The 20,758-nt window shown below is 38.7% G+C and overlaps 1 protein-coding gene across 3 annotated transcripts in view; it reads left to right on the top strand.

Moving 5' to 3' along the window:
- ARHGAP6 (Rho GTPase activating protein 6) overlaps nucleotides 1-18,969 on the top strand; it is a 325,484-nt gene extending 306,515 nt beyond the window's left edge. For all 3 annotated transcript variants that reach the window (XM_061459904.1, XM_061459905.1, XM_061459906.1), the window contains exons 9-13: nucleotides 2,440-2,619; nucleotides 7,982-8,079; nucleotides 14,170-14,432; nucleotides 15,956-16,036; nucleotides 16,765-18,969. In XM_061459904.1, coding sequence (XP_061315888.1) covers nucleotides 2,440-2,619; nucleotides 7,982-8,079; nucleotides 14,170-14,432; nucleotides 15,956-16,036; nucleotides 16,765-17,471 — 1,329 coding nt within the window. In that variant the 3' untranslated portion in view covers nucleotides 17,472-18,969. The remainder of the gene's footprint in view (nucleotides 1-2,439; nucleotides 2,620-7,981; nucleotides 8,080-14,169; nucleotides 14,433-15,955; nucleotides 16,037-16,764) is intronic.
- Nucleotides 18,970-20,758: the final 1,789 nt, after the last annotated feature.

The following is a 20,758-nucleotide window of genomic DNA, read 5'->3' as shown; positions in this document are numbered from 1 at the left end:
AGATGGATACAGTCTGTCGCTGCTTGGCAAAATTGTACCAGTTTATCTGTGGGAAAGACTTCTCTGTCACCTAAACGGCAGTAAAGACTACTTCTGAGATTACTGCTGAGGCTCTTCTGAAACTCCTAGAGAATTTTGTCTTCCAGATGGAAAACCCTGATGAATTCTGTCGCATTTGGACACCTTTTGCTGTTGGCTGGTTTTAAAAATTGACACTTTGAGACTGAGTTTTGCAGCATTTGTGCCTCAAGTCCTAGCTTCCAATGTGCCTATTTCACTTTTAAATCCATTTTAAATGCTTTTATTTCTGCCTCAGTAAGGAGTTGATTAAACACCTACACTGCTGTAATAAAAGTTTTTTTTTAAAAAGCAGCTCATAACAATTTTACTGTGCTTAAAAACATGTATAACACAGCTACGGTCGTGGTCCCTGTGGTCCTGCGAAGAGTTCTGTGTTGGTTCAGGAATATACCCAAAATGATCTTATTGCAGGGCTAGAGAATGCTGCTTGAAAGAGCTGGTTTGGCCTGACAGTTGTATTAAAGGCATTTTCATTCCCCTTAACAGTGCATCAGCTCTGCTACAGGTATTTTGGCAAGCCAAGTTTCTGTAAGCTGTCTTGGCAATATTCTAAGCGTCAGGAATATTATGTGCAATTGGATATCTTTTATAGATAATACAGTATTCTGCTTGCAATTATTTAAGCTATTCATGAATAATTAAGTGAATAAAGGCATACAGAGCAGGAGAAAGTGCTTTATCAGACTGTTTGCAATCACTGGAAGGAAAACAGCCAGGGCTTTGGCACATAGGCCCTCTTCACAATTTCTTTCAAAAGCCCTTCTGTCACAAAGATGAAGATGGATGACTAACTTTATTAATACGTTGACAGCATTTTTTTCAGGGATGCCCCGAGGCTGCCCTTAAGAAAAGACTCACTGTTTGTACAAAGAGCCTGCACATGCAGATCCAGGCACAGCCGGAGGCTGCCCCTGGCACACTTGAGGCACTGCGTGCCTGTGCCTCATTGGTGGCTCATTACTCTTGCAGTGTTTAAAAAGCAGCTCACCCAAAAAACAGCCAGGTGCACACTGGTGCACAAATAAGGGAGCGTGCTGTACTCACAGTCATGCTAAGATGAATCTCTAAACAAAGAACCTACATGTTTTTTATGAGTGCCCATGCACCTACATAGTGCATGTCTTTCCAAGATTACCCAGTAGTCCCACCAATAAAAGAAACTCTTTTTACTGTCATCTCTATGCAGTCTAGTTGAGCTCTTTAAAAAACAAACCAGGTGCTGTCAGTGCACAGTTGTAAGCTTGGCTAGAGTATTTGGTAAATCCCCAAATAAAAAATAAATAAATACTACTTTGAAAAGATTAGTTTTGTAGCACTTATTTCTTCAAATGCTGATTTTACTGCCTCTTTTTGGTGCCTCTTTCTGTCCTTTTTAAAAATTAATTAATTCAGAGGTAACTGAAACAAATGAAAAGCAACTCTCATATTTTTTGAAAAGCCTGCAAGAAATACTGCATCAACAGCTGAAATTCACTTACAGTCTTATGTAGTCAAACTGCTGGCATCTTCTTCTGCATTCCCAGAATAGCAACAAAGTGGAGACACAGACTGGAAGCACATGATCCCTGCTTTTTGCTCTGTTAAAAGAATAGAAGAGAAAAAAAGTAGTCTAATCACAGATATGAGAATGACAGTTTTCATTTAATAACCTGTATAACCTTTTTCAGATAATTTCTGACTAGTCTAGTATGTATTCCTAGCCGCCTACTTCATTGAAACTCAGGTCACTATTATGTCTTTGAGCAGAGTTATAAAAGTAGGAAAATAGTAAAAAAACAACCCAAAAGCAAAACAAAAGTCCACCCAACAAGTAAACATTCGGTATGTCCTAGGAAAGAGGCAAAAATGCAGGAAAATACTAATGAAAATAACAAGCATGCTGCTTATTATCTAAACTGTTTAAACATAGAAAAGCTTGCTTTTCCTCACTATATCTTTTTCAGATCTTATGTGCTACTGGAGAAAGCTTAATAGTTTTCAGTATGTGTTCCTAAAAGACAGTAATATGCTGAGGTGGAGAAGTAGGGAGGTTTCCTTGAGTTCAGAAGTATATCACTGCCAAATTTCTGGAGAATTAAGGCCAGGCAGCACTTCCACCTTCTACTCTTCCAATCCACTTGAAAATGTGTCCAGAAAATCCACAGTGCTTGTTGCAGAGATGTCCAAACAGGGTGTTTCAACATTTCTAAGAATTGTTCATTTTTTATTTGACTAGCACTCTGGTTTTGATGAATGAAGCATCTGTCAAATCAGGGGGGAGAGAATGAGAGAGTGTGTGTGTGTGTAGATATGTGTATATACATATCTGTATACATTAGACCCTAGAAGACCCCACCTCATTTGTATTCTGTTTTCTAGATTACTGGGAACAAAATGACATCACTTAACCTGGCTACCATCTTTGGCCCTAACTTGTTGCACAAGCAGAAATCTACAGACAAAGAATTCTCAGTTCAGAGCTCTGCTCGAGCTGAAGAGAGTACTGCTATCATAGCTGTTGTACAAAAGATGATTGAAAACTATGAAGCCCTTTTCATGGTAGGTGGATGTTTCTTCACATTACTCCTATCCATTTTTAAGTTAAATGGGGAAATACCTGCTTGGTATTAAAGTAGACTAGGAGGAAGTAAACTGAGGAAACTGCATTAAATCAGGGTCATAGAACCATAGAATGTTTGTGTTGGAAGAGACCTTAAAGATCATCCAGTTCCAACCCCCTTTCCATGGGGAGGGACACCTTCTGTTAGACCAGGTGTTCAAAGGCCCATCCAGCCTGGCCTTGAACACTGCCAGGGATGGGGCAGCCACAACTTCTCTGGGCAACCTGTGCCAGTGCCTCACCACCCTCACAATGAAAATTTTTTTTCCTAAAATAATTGGGAATAATTGGTAGAAATATTATTTGATCAATTATTATTAGTAGAAAAAGTAATCTGTTGTCAAGGGGAATGCTTTGAAGTAAACTGTAGTGTTAAAAATGTGTTGCCTGGAACAGTTTCTATGTAGATAAGAGTATCTTCCTTAGAAGATTTCTGTCTGTGGAAATGATGGGGTTGGCTCTTCACTTGTACACTGAACAATGTACTATCATTGCTCATTAGTTTTGAAGACAAGACTGGAAGTAAGCTTTTCACCTCTTGGTTTTGGAAGTCAGAGAGAAAGTGTTTCTGCAGGGAGTAAGAGATCCTTGGTTAAGGAACAGCCTCCCATACTGAAGGCTTTCCTGTTAATTGGATGGGGAGTAAGGACAAAGCTTTCTCGTTTGTCAGTTGGGTAAGAGGAGCAAAACATGAATCTGAGTTATTCCTCAGTTCCTTTCTGTTCTCTTGCTGAGATGAGGAAGTTCATAAAAAGGATGATGACTTTTGATTTGCACATGTTGTTTACTTAAGGTGTGGCTTAGTTAAATTGCATTCCTTGTGCCTAGAAGTTAACTGAACAGTTCATTCTGTGGCTTTATTTTTTCCTCTTTTTGTCTACAGAATTATAGGTCAGCTCAGTATGACTTGTTCCTGAGAGAGCCCTCCGCCCTCAGGTAGCAGAGGCCAGTTAGACCTAGCGATGGGCACTCTCCTGTCTTCATTTTAGGAGGCACACATGTCTTAACCAGCAGTCTAGAAAAGGTGAAAATAGCTTTGTTTGTTGTGTCTTGAAAGTAAGCAGCACTGTATGATACACTGAGGAGATCAGTTCCCAGAGCAAGAGGAAGAATACTGTGAAATTTCTTTAGTGCTCCAGCAAAGCTGAGTGCTGAATACCTTGATGGGAGAAGGTGGTCAAGCCTGGACTGTGGGCATGTGGGACTGATGGCCCCATAGTACTGTAAGGGGAAGGTGTCTACCAGGTTCTAACAGGGAGAGTGAGAAAGCAGTCGCAAGCTCTACCTATCAGTCTTAGTCCCAGATGAACTTCTTTGTGGTTTTCTCGTCTGTTCCATCACACTGTGTTGCCTTTCATTATATCCTTTGCTTTATTTTAATTCTTGTTCCAGTGAGACACTCAGCAGTATTTATTTATTATTATTATTTATCTTTTTTAATGCTTTTCACAGTTTGGAATAACGTCAGGTGCTAATTTTCCTTCCACAGCAGGAAAAGAAAGGGACAGAACTACTCTTGTGTGAAGGTCTGCTGGCCCACAGTATGGATGACGCCAGCAAGTTAAAAATAATGCTTGGAGTTTTCTTATTGTTGTTTCTCTTTAAGAACATTTTACAGCACAACCACATCTCAGCACATAATACTTAAGCACGCATTCTGACTTTCAGTGTGGAAAAGGTGGGGCTTAGGGTTAGTCTAACCTACATATAGTCTCTTTTAACCGTGAGGGATTTTTTTTCCTTTATTTCTTTATCTCTTCAGTGCTTGTATTTTCATTGGAAAGTTAAACAAAATGGGGGGGGGGGGGGGGGGGGAGGGGCAAGGAGGTTTTTTTTTGTTTTCCAGAGTAGCTTTTTAGATTGTGGAGAAGATTAGAATCAGATTCCAAAATGAGAGGCTAGCTGCATGTAAGAGAAGGACAAATTTATCACAGACACTCCTGAAAGCTAAAATACATTCATGTGAAATGTATAGAAATGTCTACCAGTTGAGGGTCTCTGGGTGCTTTCCCTCATCCCATTGCCATACAAACAACATGGCAAGTTCTGCCTGTTTTCTGAAGTAGTGTGTAGATTCACATATGATATTTGATCTGTAGCATTGTGTCAAATTGCTCATAGTTCATGTTTTATAAAGGTTCTACCAGGGTCTACTTTCATCTTTTTCATGTTTTCATTGGCAGCACAGAGAGACTCTTTGTATTCTGAAGATAAATAGCCCAGTGCATCCTTTGGTAATAGGTGCATCAAAAGGAAAAGACTTGTACATGTAATTGTAGTAAAACTCTGATCATTTGGAATGAGGCAGCAGCAGTTCATTTTCCAGACCCATGGGAGTGGGGCCAAACCAGAACTGCTGTTTGTACTTGATATTTGTGCTACTTACAAAAGGAAAACATCTGGACTCAAGCATTCAGCTGTAGCTATAACATACAGTGTATTGCTGCTAAGGTGGTTTTTTGTTTGGGTTTTGTTGTGTGTTCCCCCACCCCCACCCCCACCCCCCCCCGTTACTTTTGTGTGTGTGTAGGTTATAAAACTGATTGGCTTCAGCACTGAAACTAGAACATTTGTGAAGTAAAACCTAGGGTACCAGGATGTGTTGTAGCTCCCAGACCACAATATCACAATGATTCTGATGCATTGGTGGGTTAGGAAGGTCCTGTTTGTCAGGACAACCCGGGACTGATTTTATTAAGCAATTATTATTGACATCAGTAATATGCAAACATGTGGATTTCATATAAAAGATGAATTCTGTGCTTGCTTCATTGAGGTTAAGGCCTTTCATATCCAATTCTTGTCTATTTCAGTGAGTCTGAGGGATACATGAAAACATTTTATGGGAATGTACAAAGGACTGTTCTTTGCCAGTTTCTGAACTGTGCCCAGTAGCTGAATGTGGGGAGGCACAACTCAACCCCACTTTGTCTCATTGCCTTTGACTTGGCATGGAAGATAGAGAAGAGCAGCTTGATCATGCATTTTCATCTACAAGCACCCAAATCCAGGCCCAAAGAAGCACTGAAATTTCTTATTTTTATTGTTAAAAGCTACCTTGGCCTCCCTGTTCCAGAGGCTGTCACATGCTGCCTCTCTGTGTCACATCAGTAGCAAGAGTCAGCACAAAGGAGGCACTTTCAGGTGTCTCTCCACCCTTCTGTATCTCAATAGATATAGAATCATAGAATCGTTAAGGTTGGAAAGGACCTTAAGATCATCTAGTTCCAACTTAGTTAACACCCAGCCTCAAAATCTCAGAATGTCTACTACTCTACTGCAGTCTTGACAACCCCAGAGGCTTCTGATCTGTCCCAGTATGTGCTCATCAGCTGTTATTTCAGCAGTGCCTTAACTTCTGTTCTGTCTCTGAATTTCAAGTTCTCACCCATCTACCCAGCCACAACTGCCAGTTAAAAAATTAATTCAATAATAGTTATTAAAACTCTGTAACATCTTCCTGAGATACCAGTAGTTCTCTAAGTTTATAATTACATGCATAACATTTCTACATTTGCAAGTTAGCTAGCTAAACTGAATTGAATTGCTGCACAGGAGGAAATCCAAAACCCAGTAGATATCTATCAAGGAAACCATCAGTACAAACCAAGCTAAGTATCATAGATTAATATAGATTATTCTCTCAGGTAAAAGTCCAATATCTCAATAGGACTGCTAGGTTTGGGTTTTGCAGATGCTTTCAGTTGGAGCTGAACTTCCTGATGGAACTTTTTTGGATTCTTTTTATGTCATGAAAGACTGATATATATATATTTTAATAATGGAAAATACAGTTTTATTTTTCTGACAAAGTCTTCTCAGTAGATTCTTACAAGTTCATCAACTTAATATAAAGCTGAATAGATATACAGAGAGACATGGGTTCTGCTTTACCCTCAAAGTTTATGTGGAGTTTATGGTACTGTACAGACGGACTGTCCAAACAGAGAAGTTGCAGCACACCAGGTTTCCAAAGAGGTACTCCTATGAAGGGAAGATAATTTATTTAAACACAGGTGTATCAATGAGCATCAGTAAGATATTTTTCCAGCTTAGAGGCTAAATACAATTTTCAAAAAAGGAATATGTGGTCATACGAATTTTTTCATAGAGATTTTGTATCAATTTGAACTAAATGATGCATATTTTCAGTTATTTTCAAATTATTTCTGTTTTTAAAGAAATATGCCTTTTCTGTAACTTGACTCCCTAAATACCTCCCAAACAGAGGTATTCCCCTGAAGAATCTATTAGTAATTCTTTTCCTATTTCCCAGGAATTGTCAGGGAGAACAAATGGCCCATGCAGTGTAACCTGAAGGTCAAGAGATTCAGGCTCTGACAAATTGCATCCAGAAGCATACTGTACAGTTGATGACCCCTTGCTGAGATTGTCTTGCCTCCAGCTCCCATCTGTCATGAGTGAACCTGGGTTGTTAGTTCAAGTTTCTGAGATGGCTGTATCCTGCAGCAACATAAGTTATCAAGTGCTTTGAAGGTTCATCTCCATCTAAAGTGCACTAGTGAGAGCTTGCAAATCAGAAGGCCAAACTCCAAAGATGAGACAAGTTCTGGCTGAGCCTGTGTCTACTATCCAAAGTCCAGAGTGGGCAGAGATCAAACAGGACCCACTTGTAAACCTGAGTTATAGACAAATTGCTCCGGTTCTGAATGAGCGTAAGCAGGAATTTAAATACTTTTAGAGCCGTGTGGGTACCTGAGCATTAATTGTTTATAAGGCATCATTTAGAAAAATATTAACCTTTGGCAGCTTTACTGAAATGAAGCAATTTAAGAACTTCATAGATATAATAATTACCATGAAACTTCCATATGAGAAGGATAAAAGTAAGTCGAATGCCACAGAATATATGAAGAAACATTCTTTTTCCTGTGAAATTACTTTTCACATTATTTCAAAATAAGGATAGTTACTTGGAATAGAAATCTGTAAATGTTCCCACATCTTTGAATGGGGATGTGAGGTGAGGACCTTAACTGAAAGCTTTTGCGATCATGATACATGAGTAATCCTACTGTTGCTATCAGACATGATACCCAACTGGATACCAGTAGGTTATTCAAGAATAATCAGCATTTGACATTGTACACAGTGATCTTTAGTTCTACTTCACCTGTTGTAACACGAAATTTCTCTTTTTAAGTGGAAGCTTCTGAATAGTTATTTTTTTTATACTATCCATACATGTACTTGTACTTGGTCTTTTAGATTAAACGTTGTATCAAAATTCATGTATGTGAAAGGTTATTAATCTCTAACTATTTTCCGTTGTCTTCATAGGTTTCACCTGACCTTCAGAATGAAGTGCTTATTAGCCTGTTAGAGACTGATCCAGATGTTGTGGACTATTTGTTGAGGAGGAAAGCTTCCCAGTCATCGTGAGTAGTTTGTTTTTTCCCTGTTTCTGCTGGGAATTTCTGTCTCCCACTGGAAGTGTTCAAAAGGTTCTAGTTTTCCACAGCTCTTCTGCACTGTCTACAGTGGAGTAGAAATATCCTCCCCATTACAGAGACTTTGCCAAAGAAATTATGACTCTTGTACAGTGTTTTCTAAAGACAAATCATTTCCCGATTCAGAGGAAAGATTGCGTTCTGCTGCAGAGAACAGAATGACATGTACTAAAAATATTCAATGCACTATTATCTGACAGGAAGTATTCTAGTGATCTGCTGGTTCATGTCTTGGATTTGTTGTAGTCTTCAGTAACAGGAGGAGTGTATTACACTATCCTTGAAACACACCCTAGAGTGCCTTAACACAATCACAGCTAGCCCTTTGACCAGTTCTTGGTTCTTTTACTATTGTATGCACATAGGACATTGTAAACAAGTAAACTACCACGACACAGAGTTATGGAGACTCTTTGGATATTATTTAATTGTATGCTTTGTGGAAGACCTGAAGAAAAAAAAAAAAAAATCACACTGGTCACTGTTGCAGTTATGATACATAACATAGTCCAACTTTGTGTATGATGTATATATGCCTACACCTGTGTGCCTTAACACTGAGAATTTGTACATTAGGATTAACAGGATTCCTGGCTTTCTTATGGGACACACAGTCACGGCATTTATTCTAGTGAATCTCAATGTCAAGTCCCAAAATCACAAAATTTGAGAAGCTTGCTTTAGGTAATTTTTAAGAGGTTTCCTAGACTAAACTCTCTGGGACAGATCGGACTTTATCTTCCTGTGTGTGTGGAAATTGACTAGTGCATTCAGAGCATAATTAAAATTAATCTGTACAGTCAGCTATGATTTTATTTTATTTTTTTCTCTCCCTATGAACATTGTATAGTTGAAGGTAATGTAATAGTGTGCCTGGCTTTAAAGGAAGAAGTAGATAACACATGGAGGAAAAATCTTTCTTCAGTTTTAAAAATTCAAAACAAAAACATGCGCAGAATATATAATGTGTTGTAAAGGATTTTATTAGTTTGACTTAACCATATGAGCTCATAACAGGCAGTAGCAAATTATCACAGATCATCTGATTTGTGGTAATTGTCTCTGTGTGTTTTCTTGGTATACCACAGACATGAAATAACTTCAGTTAATTTGACTGACAAGTAACTATGTGTATATTTAGATCTCACAAATTCAGGATAAGTACAGGTACATTAGCTGCCTTTTACACTTGTTTCACATTTGCCATTAGCCAAGAGCACAATTAGGAGAAAAACTGCAAATCATATGGCACATGGTAGTCTGTAGAGACTTCTTTCTTTAAGCTTATTTTGGAATGACCATATTATTTCTTACTGAAGCTAATGAAAACTGTCATGTTGGATTGCAGTGTCTATATTAATGTAAAGACATAAAATTGTATCTCACATGTGGCTACACATATCAATTGAGCGTAAACTTGTCACAGATCATTGTGGATGTAACAGATTATTGTTAGATCCTGTTTCCTCTAAATTAATTGACCTTTCCTTGAGCTTCCTTACTTTTCAGCCAGCATGCACACCTACAGGAGAAAATGGATCTTTTGTTCAAAGCTGGTTCCAACTGACAAAAACGGTTTTGTAAGAAAAGTTTACAAAATCAGATAGGAAACATATAGCTACACTAGTACCAATTTATTGTATTTTCAGTAATGGGCAGATGAAGCATCACTGAGATAGGAAAACCTTACTATGTCATTTTTCTTCTATTCTACTGTCATGTAAGTGATTTATTCTTAATGTTAATGAGATATTTTTTGCACTGTGATTGCAACTTCTTGGTTAAGATATTCCAGGCAATTAGAGGCAATGTTGCTTCGTGTTATTGCTAGGAGTGTGATGCTCTTAAGAGATGTATCTATTTCAGAGCATAATCTCAGTTTTGAGGCTACATATTTGTTTGTTATTTTTCCTGTAAGAAATGTGAGGCTGCAGACAACAAAGAGATGTTTGTCTTGATTTGATAAAAAATGAGCTTCCAAAATACATCTGTACTACTCTTGGAAATTTCCTGGTCACATGCTCAAGATCCAAATTCGGATCTGTGAGACAGAAAACTATATATTCTTGAGACAATCTTCATCACAAAAGCTAGTTGCATAGAGTAGAGTATGGAATCAACTTCAAGACTAATGTCATTTTAATTGCTCTGAAGGTCTTGCTTCTGAAATTGCCCTCACATTTCTGCTTTTGATGTCATTACAAATGCTTTCTTCGCTCTCATCTAACAGAGAAAACACAGTTTCTTTTCCTCCCCAGAGGAGCACAAGTCAGATGTTTCTCATCTTTCAGTTCTCTTAAGAGCTGAGCATTGTGAATGGTGTGTCAGGGAGTTTATAGAAGTTGTTCATGCTAAAGCACTAATTATCGTTGGCAGCAATTATGAAGTGTGCTTTTGTGGATGACTTCCCAACTTTTTTGTATGTTGGCTTGATAACAGTGGAAATTGGGGTTTCCAGCTGTAAGATGAAGCATCTTTAACACAAAAATAAAATTGTTTCTTATGATTATGTCATGGGTTAGTAGTCCTTTTAGAGTAAATGAGTTTCAAAGTTACAGAAGTTTTTCATGGTTTTGCATGTTGATGATGGGGTTTAATCCATCGTAACCTGTGGTGTGAAGGTGAAGCCATACACTAGGCCATCCAGTATGCAGTTTTCAAAGCTGCAGAGGCTTCCTAAATCATTGAGTCCTTTGCCGTATTACAGTAGCAACCATATCATAATCCTATAATAATCTGTTTTGTTGGTGGCACCTGTGTTACTCAAATATGTGTGGAAATTATTACTGCATGCTGCCAAGCCATTGCACTCTGTATGATTTGCCTCTTGTAAAACATAGTTATTTTCCTACTCAGAGGCTTTAACATATTACAGAAAAGGATTTCTGCCAAAAACCAGAAAGGGATTTCCTGTTTTGATGACCTTGATAAAGAAAAGTAGGAATATCGCCAGTAGAACTAATTATTATTATTAACATTTTTCCAGTTCAGCCATGCAAGTAGACTGGTGGATAACATCAGTTCAGAAGAATGCCAGTTAAAAAGGAAAGCCCAAGACTCCTTTGCAGCGTAGTTGATTTTTGTTTTGGAATCTGAAAATGTATTTTTGAACACATAGCATAGGTACATTCTGCAGCTTTCAAATCTTTTCTTTTGTACATAACCACTTTTTAAATCTTTTCCTTAACATAATTCATGACCACTAGAAAATACTTTACTTGCCTTGTCATTTCTCACATTGGATAGTACATGATCTCCTATTATTCTTTGCAGAGACCATAATCTGCCCTTATTCATGGGCTACATATAGGTGAGTGCGTATCTTGCACAATATTTACATTTGCCTCCCAACTTAATTTTTCCTCAATGTGTGGGTAGAGAATTTCACAGGTATCCTGGGAAAGATGAATTTTGAATTTTAGTAAATATCTGTCTGCTACTGAATTCAAGCCATAAAGCAAACAGGTACAGAAGTTTTGTTTTGAAGAATATGTGAGAATTCATTCTTTATTTGGAAAGAAGCAAGCCAAAGTCTTTTGCAGCTTCTGGGGTTTTTTTGATCATAGAGAGCATGGTAAAGCTGCAAATGTATGAAATCAATATTTGCAAATCTATGAGATCAGTTTCCAGAAGTATGCAATACATTTTGGTAGTCTCTTGTAGTAAGATTGACAGAATCCACAGGCATTTTCTTTTCTTTTTAAAATTATTTTTTCTAATAAATTTGAAATGTTATATATACAGTTGCATCAGCTTACTAGCAGAAACTGTAAACGAGTTTAGAAACTTGAATATTTGGATCTTTCCAAAGACTTGACAGTTTCCATTCAGGTAAATTTTTATCAGAAGCTCTGTCTTGAGAAGAGATAGACTATAACAGATCATTCAAGGTAAGACATGAAATCAGTGTTTCACACAGTTCAAGTTTATGTTCCCATATTCTTTCATTTCCATCTCCCTTTCCCCTATTCCTTGTGTTACCTTGCCATGACTAGTTGGTGGTACATCTCTTTCTTTGCCCTGTGGAACATAGTTAGGTTTTGATCCTACAAAGGCTTATTAGCGATAAGCCTTATTGGTGTCACCATTAGCGCCAAGCATGTCTGTATGCTAACAGGGTGTGATTTAGATGCAATTCAGTCTAGAAAGCTGGAAAGAAAGACAGACATTTGATGATAGGAAGCCTACCAACATTTCTCCCTTTCTCAAGTCTTTCAGGTTCTTCTAAAATTCCCATCTCATCTTAACTCACACTCACCACGCAGGCTTTTTTGGAATGTAGGAGGGCAAAAAGGAAGGACTAAGGGACAAAAAAAGGCAAAAAAAAGATTTGTGATAGTATTGTGCATACTTAAAAGACAATAATAATGTGTGTGGCTGTTTAGGGTTTAGTTTACATTCGGCTCAACTTCAGATGAGAAGCTGGTATGGGAAATTACATAATTGAGTCATGACTTACCCTTTCTTTTTCTTAATGACTCCCCAGCATTACCATACCAACTACACTGGGTATCCTGGGATACAGCTACTTTGCCAAATGGCAGCTTTGGGTTTTGAATTGGCCCTCTTTAAGGTTCAGGATCAATTCAGTGATGGATTTCTTGCTGGGAGTTACAAAGGAGTAAACTTAGTTACGTTTATTCACAAGAGTTTATGGTTGCTTTTATACTGTGGGAATAAAAAAAAACAACCAAAACACTGAATAACATAATAATCATGATGTTGAGTGTATATATTTTATGTTTTGGGACATGCAATATGTAAATCAGCCAGGAAAAAAAAACAACAAACAAAGCTTGAAGGTGGTGCTAAGTTTTATCATTATTTCTGTATTATGTAATAATAGTGTGCTGCAGCTAGCCTGTTTTACCACTGCGTATTTTCTTTATTTTCTTTCTTCAATTTGATCTCATTTGTCTGGAAAGAGGGTTATTGTTCCATAACAAGTAATGTGATTTGGCTGCTCACTCAGTTCAAGCTGTCTTTGGATTTGACTCTGAGAAGGGCTGACCATAAGTACACATTTACAGGAATGAGCCTCTGTCGTATCACATTCAGTGATGCATATTCAGTGAGGTCACTCAGAGAAGTGTTTAACTCCAGAAGCCAAAGATAAGCATCTAAGAAACAAAGATCAAGATGCAGAGGAACAGAACATGAGTAACAGAAATATAAATCAGGGAGGTCTGATAGGAAAAAGTTGTTTGTTTACAAAGTATTTCTATGTGTTCTTTGGGAGGTTCAGTGACTCACGGACTTCCTCCTATCTGCATAGTAAACTGTAACAGCTCAGGAAATCTTCCTCAGTGTTCCCAACACATTTCAAAAGTGAGAGTTGTCTCAAGTGCAGCATTGCTTGTACTTTGGTGGTGGGAGTGTGTATTTGCCCTTTTTGCTTTGTCAAAATTAAGTGCAAGCCTTGCTACTGGTGATTTAAAGGTGAAAGGGTAAAAAGTTTTAGAAGTTATCAGCAGAGCCAGTTGTTTGTTGTCCTCATCAGAGGTATGATAGATAGATCTGCTTGTCCCCCATTTACCTTCTGATGTCTCCAGAAGAGCATCCTTTTCACTGCCTGAGAGGCGAGCCAATGTTTTGATATCCCTGTGTACTACTTCAGAGTGGAAGAAGTGATTTTAGCATACTGTTTAGCATCAGACTAATCTTCCCTATCGTGCCCTCAGATTTACTGTTGCAAGAACCTAAATTGTCAAGGTAACATAAGGAATTGATTCACTGATTTCCTGTGGTGAACTGTACAGTTGTGTGGTTTTTGGGTTTTTTTTGTTTTTTTTTCATGACAGCAACATCTTTTGATTTTTAGTGGCCCCTGCTGGCCACTTCATGGCAAAAGTTTTACTCATGACAAATTCATATCTGTAGTGCTTCTGAAGTGTTTTAATTTCAGCAGCTGTGATCATGCTCCTGCATTATTTTATTTGTCTGATATCAAACTGCATCTGCAGCTGTGAGCATAAGGCATTTTTCATTAACAGTAGTTTGTTTATCAAAATTTCTCAGGAGCCCTGAGATGCTGCGATCGGAAGGCTCCTACTCCACAGGAGGAAGACATTCTTCCACAGACTCCAACAAAGCTTCAAGCGGAGATGTCTCCCCATACGACAACAACTCCCCGGTACTGTCTGAGCGCCCACTGATGGCAATGCAAGAAGAAGTTGCCCGCAGCCCAGATAAGCTGTACAAGGTACCTGAACAGTACATGCTGGTTGGACATTTACAGCCTAAGACAAAGGAGAATTCTTCTGCATCACAGGCTGGAAAAGGTAGAGTATATCCTGCTCGTGTTCCTCCTCCTCAGTGATTGATGGGGGTTTCTGGATTGAAAAGTATCAATTTTGCATTATCAAATACCAGGATTTGAGGATCAATAGTGTAAATAAACTTATGAAAAATGGCTGACGAACATCCTTGTTTTGTGTTGAGCCTGAAGGGTCTGTGCTCAGTCCTCCTCATTAGCTCCCCAGCTGTCAGGGACGCTCTTGGTATGGCATTTCTCAAAACTTGGACCTATTATTTAGGAAAATAGAGCTATGTGTCTCTTGCTTTTCAGCCTGTCTGTGACGGCATGGCAAAGACTGATTTCTTAGTCCTGCTCCATAGGACTGTAATACCTGCGAGATTATGGTCCTGACTTCGGAAAAATGTGAGGCTTTAAGTTGCAAAGCTACAGATTTTCTACAGTCGAGAAGAATGACCTCAACACCCTCCCACTGGGGAACACAGCTGAGCTGTACAGCTTTACATCTGCTACCAATTACATACCTAGCAGTACTAGTGCAGGGATCTATAATTTCCGTAGCTACTAGGGAGTGCACACCTGAATGATTTCTTCTGTAAAGAACTGCGGTTTAAACTGATGGCTCACCAGCACTTCACTTTATTTTTAAAACAGTGAAAAAGCCCCACTCAACCTTATATTCTTGAAACGCATACTTAGTGAGCCAAACTTTAAGAACTTAATGTGTAGGGATGCATTTAACGGTTTGGTGATTTTTTTTAAAACCATTTCATTTCAGAGGTACTGGTTAGGCACTTAATTCCCTTTGGAATTACTAGGATTTAGACTATTAACTATATGCTTTAGAAATGCCAATGGGCATTTAACTTCTGTATTCAGTGTCTAGATCTCTGAAAAGGCTTCAAAATTTGGTCAGGCTTCTATTATGAACAGGAAATTGTAGTAAGTTTTATCATACTAAACCATCCTAAACCATCTTATGGACTTTAGTATGCATCACAGTGATACTGGACCATGACAAATTAGGAAATTCCTTTACTACCAAGTGGAATCAGAAAAAGACATGAAACAGTTATAATTCAGCCCAATGCTTGATGTGCGCATTTCATTAAATCCCTATTCTGTGACTTCACTGCAAGACCTGCAGCATCGCTTGGGTTGATAGAGCATGCCTTACAGTGACCCCTGAGTCTACCTAAGGGAGCTTTGCCATTTGGTCAGCCTTCAGTTGCCCAAATCCTCCTGTTCTTGTGCAAATTCTCCCAACTGACTTCAGTAGTGCAGAGGACTCAGAGGAAATGCCACATTCCCTGCAAACTCAAGTGTTCTACCCATCCAGAGCTTATTGAATCCATCACAGGATCCGAGCCTGAAACAGCAAGTAACTGAACAAATAGGTTTGAGGTGTTTGTGTTAGGTGCTAGTAAGTCAGATGCTAGTGTATGTTAACAGCTCTGATACCTTAAGGTTTTACTATTCTGTTTGTATGTTTCTAATTAATGGCTTTAAGAGACTCATCCTTTTCTTCCTGCTGTTACTGCTATTTAGATGTTTCTGAAGATCATTTTGATATCTGGGGTACCTGGCATTCAACACTGAAAAGTGGCTGCAAAGATTCAGCAGTGACAGGTCAGTTATTTCTCAGGTTTTAAACCCAAATCTAGCAAAGACATAAACAATTCTTTGGTTTTGAGAAATCACAGTGAAATCAGTAGGAAAATTCACATTGTCCAGAGTTGGACTTTTAAAAGAAAGGAAAGTGACTAACCTTAACCATTCTGTGATTCTACGGTTATACAAGTGTGTCAACATTTCAAACTGTCTCAATTTAATTTAAAAAAAAATAGTTTTAAAATTACTTTAAAAATAGTTTTATATTTTTCTAGGAGTTATTGGAAGGGGATTTGAGGGTGGCTGCTGCAGTGGCACAAGCACAGGCTTTGAGGTTGGCAGTCCTGGGTGCTGACCCTGCCACTGGCCAACGTGGTCCTGGCAAGTCCCTGACTCATTCTGCCTTTGTTTTTCTCCCATCTTCATCTACCTCCCATAGAAACTGAGACTAAAACACCCCCCCCGCTTTTAAGCATTTGAAAGACACTAAGTGCTATAAGGCTTTATGTCAGAGCAAAGTATTGGTCACTAGGTAATAGATATGGTTTTGATATAGGTATAGGGCTGCTGCTCCATATCCCCAGGTTTGGCCAGTGGTGAAACTGACGCACCTTCTGTCACATAACCTAAAGATAAAAATCCCCATCCCTCTTTTACAGTGTGATGCAGGGGAAAAGCACTAACTTGTTAAATGCCACGTAAGTGATTACACAGTCTGATGTTGTCTTTCTGATTCTGGTCCCCAGGTTCTTACGGAAACATCTATGAAAGCAGCTTGTTGCGACCCGGACAGTGCTCTCTTTCTTATGGGAACCTAGCCATGTGCTCTCCTCGGGGTCAGGGCAGATCCTCTGAATTGGACACCAGCAGGCAGGTCATGCGAAGGAGCCAGACAACTGCTGCCATTCCTGAGTGTCAGCTTCATCCCACGGTGTCTCGTGTATGCAGTAACCCACAAATTGAAGTCGGCAGTAGGAGTTCAGACCTGTCGCACTCAAAGTCAGAGCAGCACTTGACTTTAAGCAGCGTGGAGGACCTCACTGAGCGTGACTCGAATGTGGTTTGTTCACAAAGCACAGCCAAGCCCTCCTGCAGAAAAGAGCGGCCACCACCCCCTTACCCAGGTGCAGCAAAACCAAGCTCCATGTTCTCACAGCGATCAGGTGTTTCTTCAACGTTGCACAATTTGTGGAGACTTCAACGCCAGGAAAAAAGTTCAGGGACAAGAGCAGCTGGAGGACCAGCAGCCAAAACCCCTGACCAGGTCGCCCCCAGGCAGGAGCGGCCAGCCCCACACACCCAAGCGGGTCATATCTATTCCACAGCACCTCACAGTCAGAACAGTAAAAACGTTTCAGAGGCAGACTGGCATGACTGGCAAAGGGAAAGGTGGCAAATTTGGGAGCTATTATCAGCTGATAACCCTGATGCCCTCCCAGAAACCCTTGTATGATCAGACTCTGCAGAACTGTCTCAGTACCTGGACCCCCCCGTCTCATAGGAAAACAACAGTGACATTGGAAAATGGGGAGGCTTTCTTTGTTTTATACCAACTGAATTGCATATACTTTTTTTAAACTTTGTTCACTTTATTTTCTTAACAGCACTGTCAAGCAGTCCATTTACAAATGCAGTATGTTCCTGGTTTTCAGCAAGCTTTTGAGATAAAACCATGAAAAGATGAAAATTTTAGCCCAATAACTCTGTTTGCGTATGTTGTGTATAAGATAAAACTGTTGCTTTGATGTTGCTAAAATGTATTTATATATCTGCAGTTCTGATGATTGTATATTCTGTAATGGGTTTTGTATGATAATCATGTGTTATGTTTTCATATACAGATGTCAATCAATCATGACTGCTTTTTTTAAAAAGTCACTGCACTTACATTACCGTGATATGCATCGGAATTCTATAGAAAGTGCACAAGCTGGTTTCTGTGCTTATATAAAAAAAACCTGTTAAAGGGAGAAGTTGTCCTCCTTTTCACTGCCTATTGAAAAACACTAAAATAGAGTGGAACATGAAAAGCCATATATTTTATAAGGGTAGTAGTGAGCTTAGAGGGGAAAATACCAAATATTTTTTTCTTATAAATATATTTGCAAACAAAATTAAAATTTGATACAAGATTGTAAAAATGTGTTGGGTTTTTTATTTTCAGATTCTGATAGGAAGCAGCTCAGAGAATCAACTAAGAGCAAGGCCGTGCCTAAACCAACTAAGGATGTAGTGCAAAGGTCTGCCTGCCCTTCCATTCTAGAGGAAAACCAATGTTATATATACAGGATATAATATATATATTTATAAATGTATGATTTTATGTATTATTCTAAAATAATAAACTGGAATCCAAATTTTAGAAAACCAAACCAAATAAATTGAGGTGTGGAACAACTGAGGAAGAATATGGCTTTTCGTTTGCAATAACAAAGCTTCAGCATTGAGAAAGTTAGAGAAAAAAAGAAAGACCTATAAAAGGGAGTCACACACAGTTTCAGAAAATAACATGACGTTTGGAGAAGTTCACAGCTGCATTTCAATAAATATTGTGCCAAATTCTGGGTCAACAGTACTTCCTCAATAATTGTATGTTGCATTGTTAAGTGTTGCTGTTTTATACACGCTCTGGTGGTTTTATATTGCAAAATTGTTTGTGGCCAGCAGGTGGCAATGTACTTCAGTATTTCCAGAGAAAAATCTTTTTATCACTTGATAAGGGAAAGTGTATCATAGCAAAATAATTTTATAAAACGTATTAGTCTTAATTTTAATGAAGTTGAAGACTTATTCAGCAATGTTGTCTTTAAGTTCTATCTTGTGCCAAACTGATGGAATAAAATGTTAAGCAAAATAATGAGCATAATTTTTGCTCTTTTTTTTTTGAAGTAAGGTTTATGTAAAAATTGATGCGGTTTTATTACATTCTTGAGTATCTCCGTCAAAACCAGGTGCTTAAGGACCACTTTTAAATACAAATTAAATATATAAGATCTGAGGTTTTACTTAAGTCTTGGGCTTAAAATCCATCATATAACGAATCTGCCCATCATATCTCCATTTCCCAAATAAAGTTGTAAGAGAAAAACACCAACCCAAGTAGAAAGGGGCAGGGTTTGGCCTTTGACTGTTGTAGTACTGTCAGGCCAGGTAGCTATTCTTATGAATACTGCAACTAGAATAAATCTCAGTTCTCTTCTGGTGCTTGCAAGGCTTTTCCACATACTATCTCGATATGAAAAGTGGTAGGAAAAGGTTCTTTTGAGCAGCTTGTTGCAGCAGCTCTGTGTCAATTAATTAATTAACAAACAAACAAACAAAAAACAACAACACCAAAACCCAACCCTAACCCAAATTAAGAAAATAGTGGAATATAAGGACAAAACTAAGCTCTCAAAAAAAAATCTTCACTATTTGATCTTGTCTCAATATTATCCCAGGCTTGATACAGAATTGCTACAGGGAATTAAATCCCCCTAATCGTCCTCAAAATCATACATAGTGCAAATCCCACTGCAGAAGATACTTTGTTCACTAGATGTCCGTCTCTGCATTGTAAATCCCTTTCTAAATACAGAAGCACCTGCGTGCTTTCAACTTTTTGAGTGAAAGATCCCCAATGATTATTCAGCCTCATAAAGCGTTTGCTTTTTGCCAGGAGCTCTCTCTGTATATCTGTGTATATGTGTGTATATTACCATCTATATAGAATTTATGCGAAAACAGAACAAAACCCAAGCCCACTGCTGGAGGGCAACCATGTCTGCACACGTTTCAATATAAAATTGCTTGGAAGAAAAGAGATATAGAATAAATTCTGATGAATTAAAGTAATGCCAAGACTACATCATTTCTGTCCTTTTCATTTGAACAGGACAGAGAAAATTTATAGTGAGCAGGTTAAGGATAACGTAATCCTTAGTTGTACCTCTTTCCAGGCTGAAAATGAGTGACATAGTTTCTTTTGATGTCTTTTTCACATTTCACAAGAAATATAGCTGTGAAAGCTTGTTTCTGGTTTTATTTTAGCTGTTAGATCTGTGTGGATTATTCAATTTTAGATCTCTGTGATGTTTTTCTTCCTATGACACAAGCTCTTGTGCAGCCATAATATTCCTCTTACAGGGAAAGTCCACAGCATGGGGATATGAAAGCTTTTTCTCTGACTCTTTCCCCTGGGAGCAGGTTTCCTATCATAGCCAAAGGGTCATGGGCTTCTGCCTCAGTGAGAAGCTTCTCATGGTGGAGAAAGTCTCCTCCAGAGGTCTCAAGGCCTCAGGGCAAACTCATGCAGTTCAGTTCCCTCACATCACTTCCTATTGCACCAGGCTGGTTCATTTCTAGGATTGAAAAAAAACATCTTTCCCCTGAGGGTCTTCATTACCTTCTCTCATGGGTGTCTTCCAACTGGGAGGAAGGGTGTGCTGCACTCACAGTTGAGCCCAGGAGAGAGCAGATGTGGGTGTCCCAAGGACAGGGTGCTGCAGGGAGCAGCTCTTCTCTCTTCTGTTGCAGAAATGAAAAAATTAGAGGAATTGGTGCAGCTTTAGATACAAGCCAAACGTGGTGGGGGACCTCTGAGCCAAGGGGAAAAAGGAAAAGCTCAGACTTGTAAATACTACTTTAAAAATTACTGTTGCTGCTGTCATTTAAAACAAGACAGGGTTACGCAACTGACTCACCCATTTGAAGACTATGCTCCACCAGAGGGGTAAGTCACACATTCTCCCTCTTTCCCAG

The sequence above is a fragment of the Pezoporus flaviventris genome, unplaced genomic scaffold (genome assembly GCF_033815535.1).
Source record: "Pezoporus flaviventris isolate CSIRO_AGI_PZ_B2104156 unplaced genomic scaffold, CSIRO_AGI_Pfla_v1 ptg000030l, whole genome shotgun sequence".
NCBI lineage: Eukaryota > Metazoa > Chordata > Aves > Psittaciformes > Psittacidae > Pezoporus > Pezoporus flaviventris.
The sequence above is the reverse complement of the archived record's forward strand: the minus strand, read 5'-3'. Positions and strand labels throughout refer to the sequence as shown.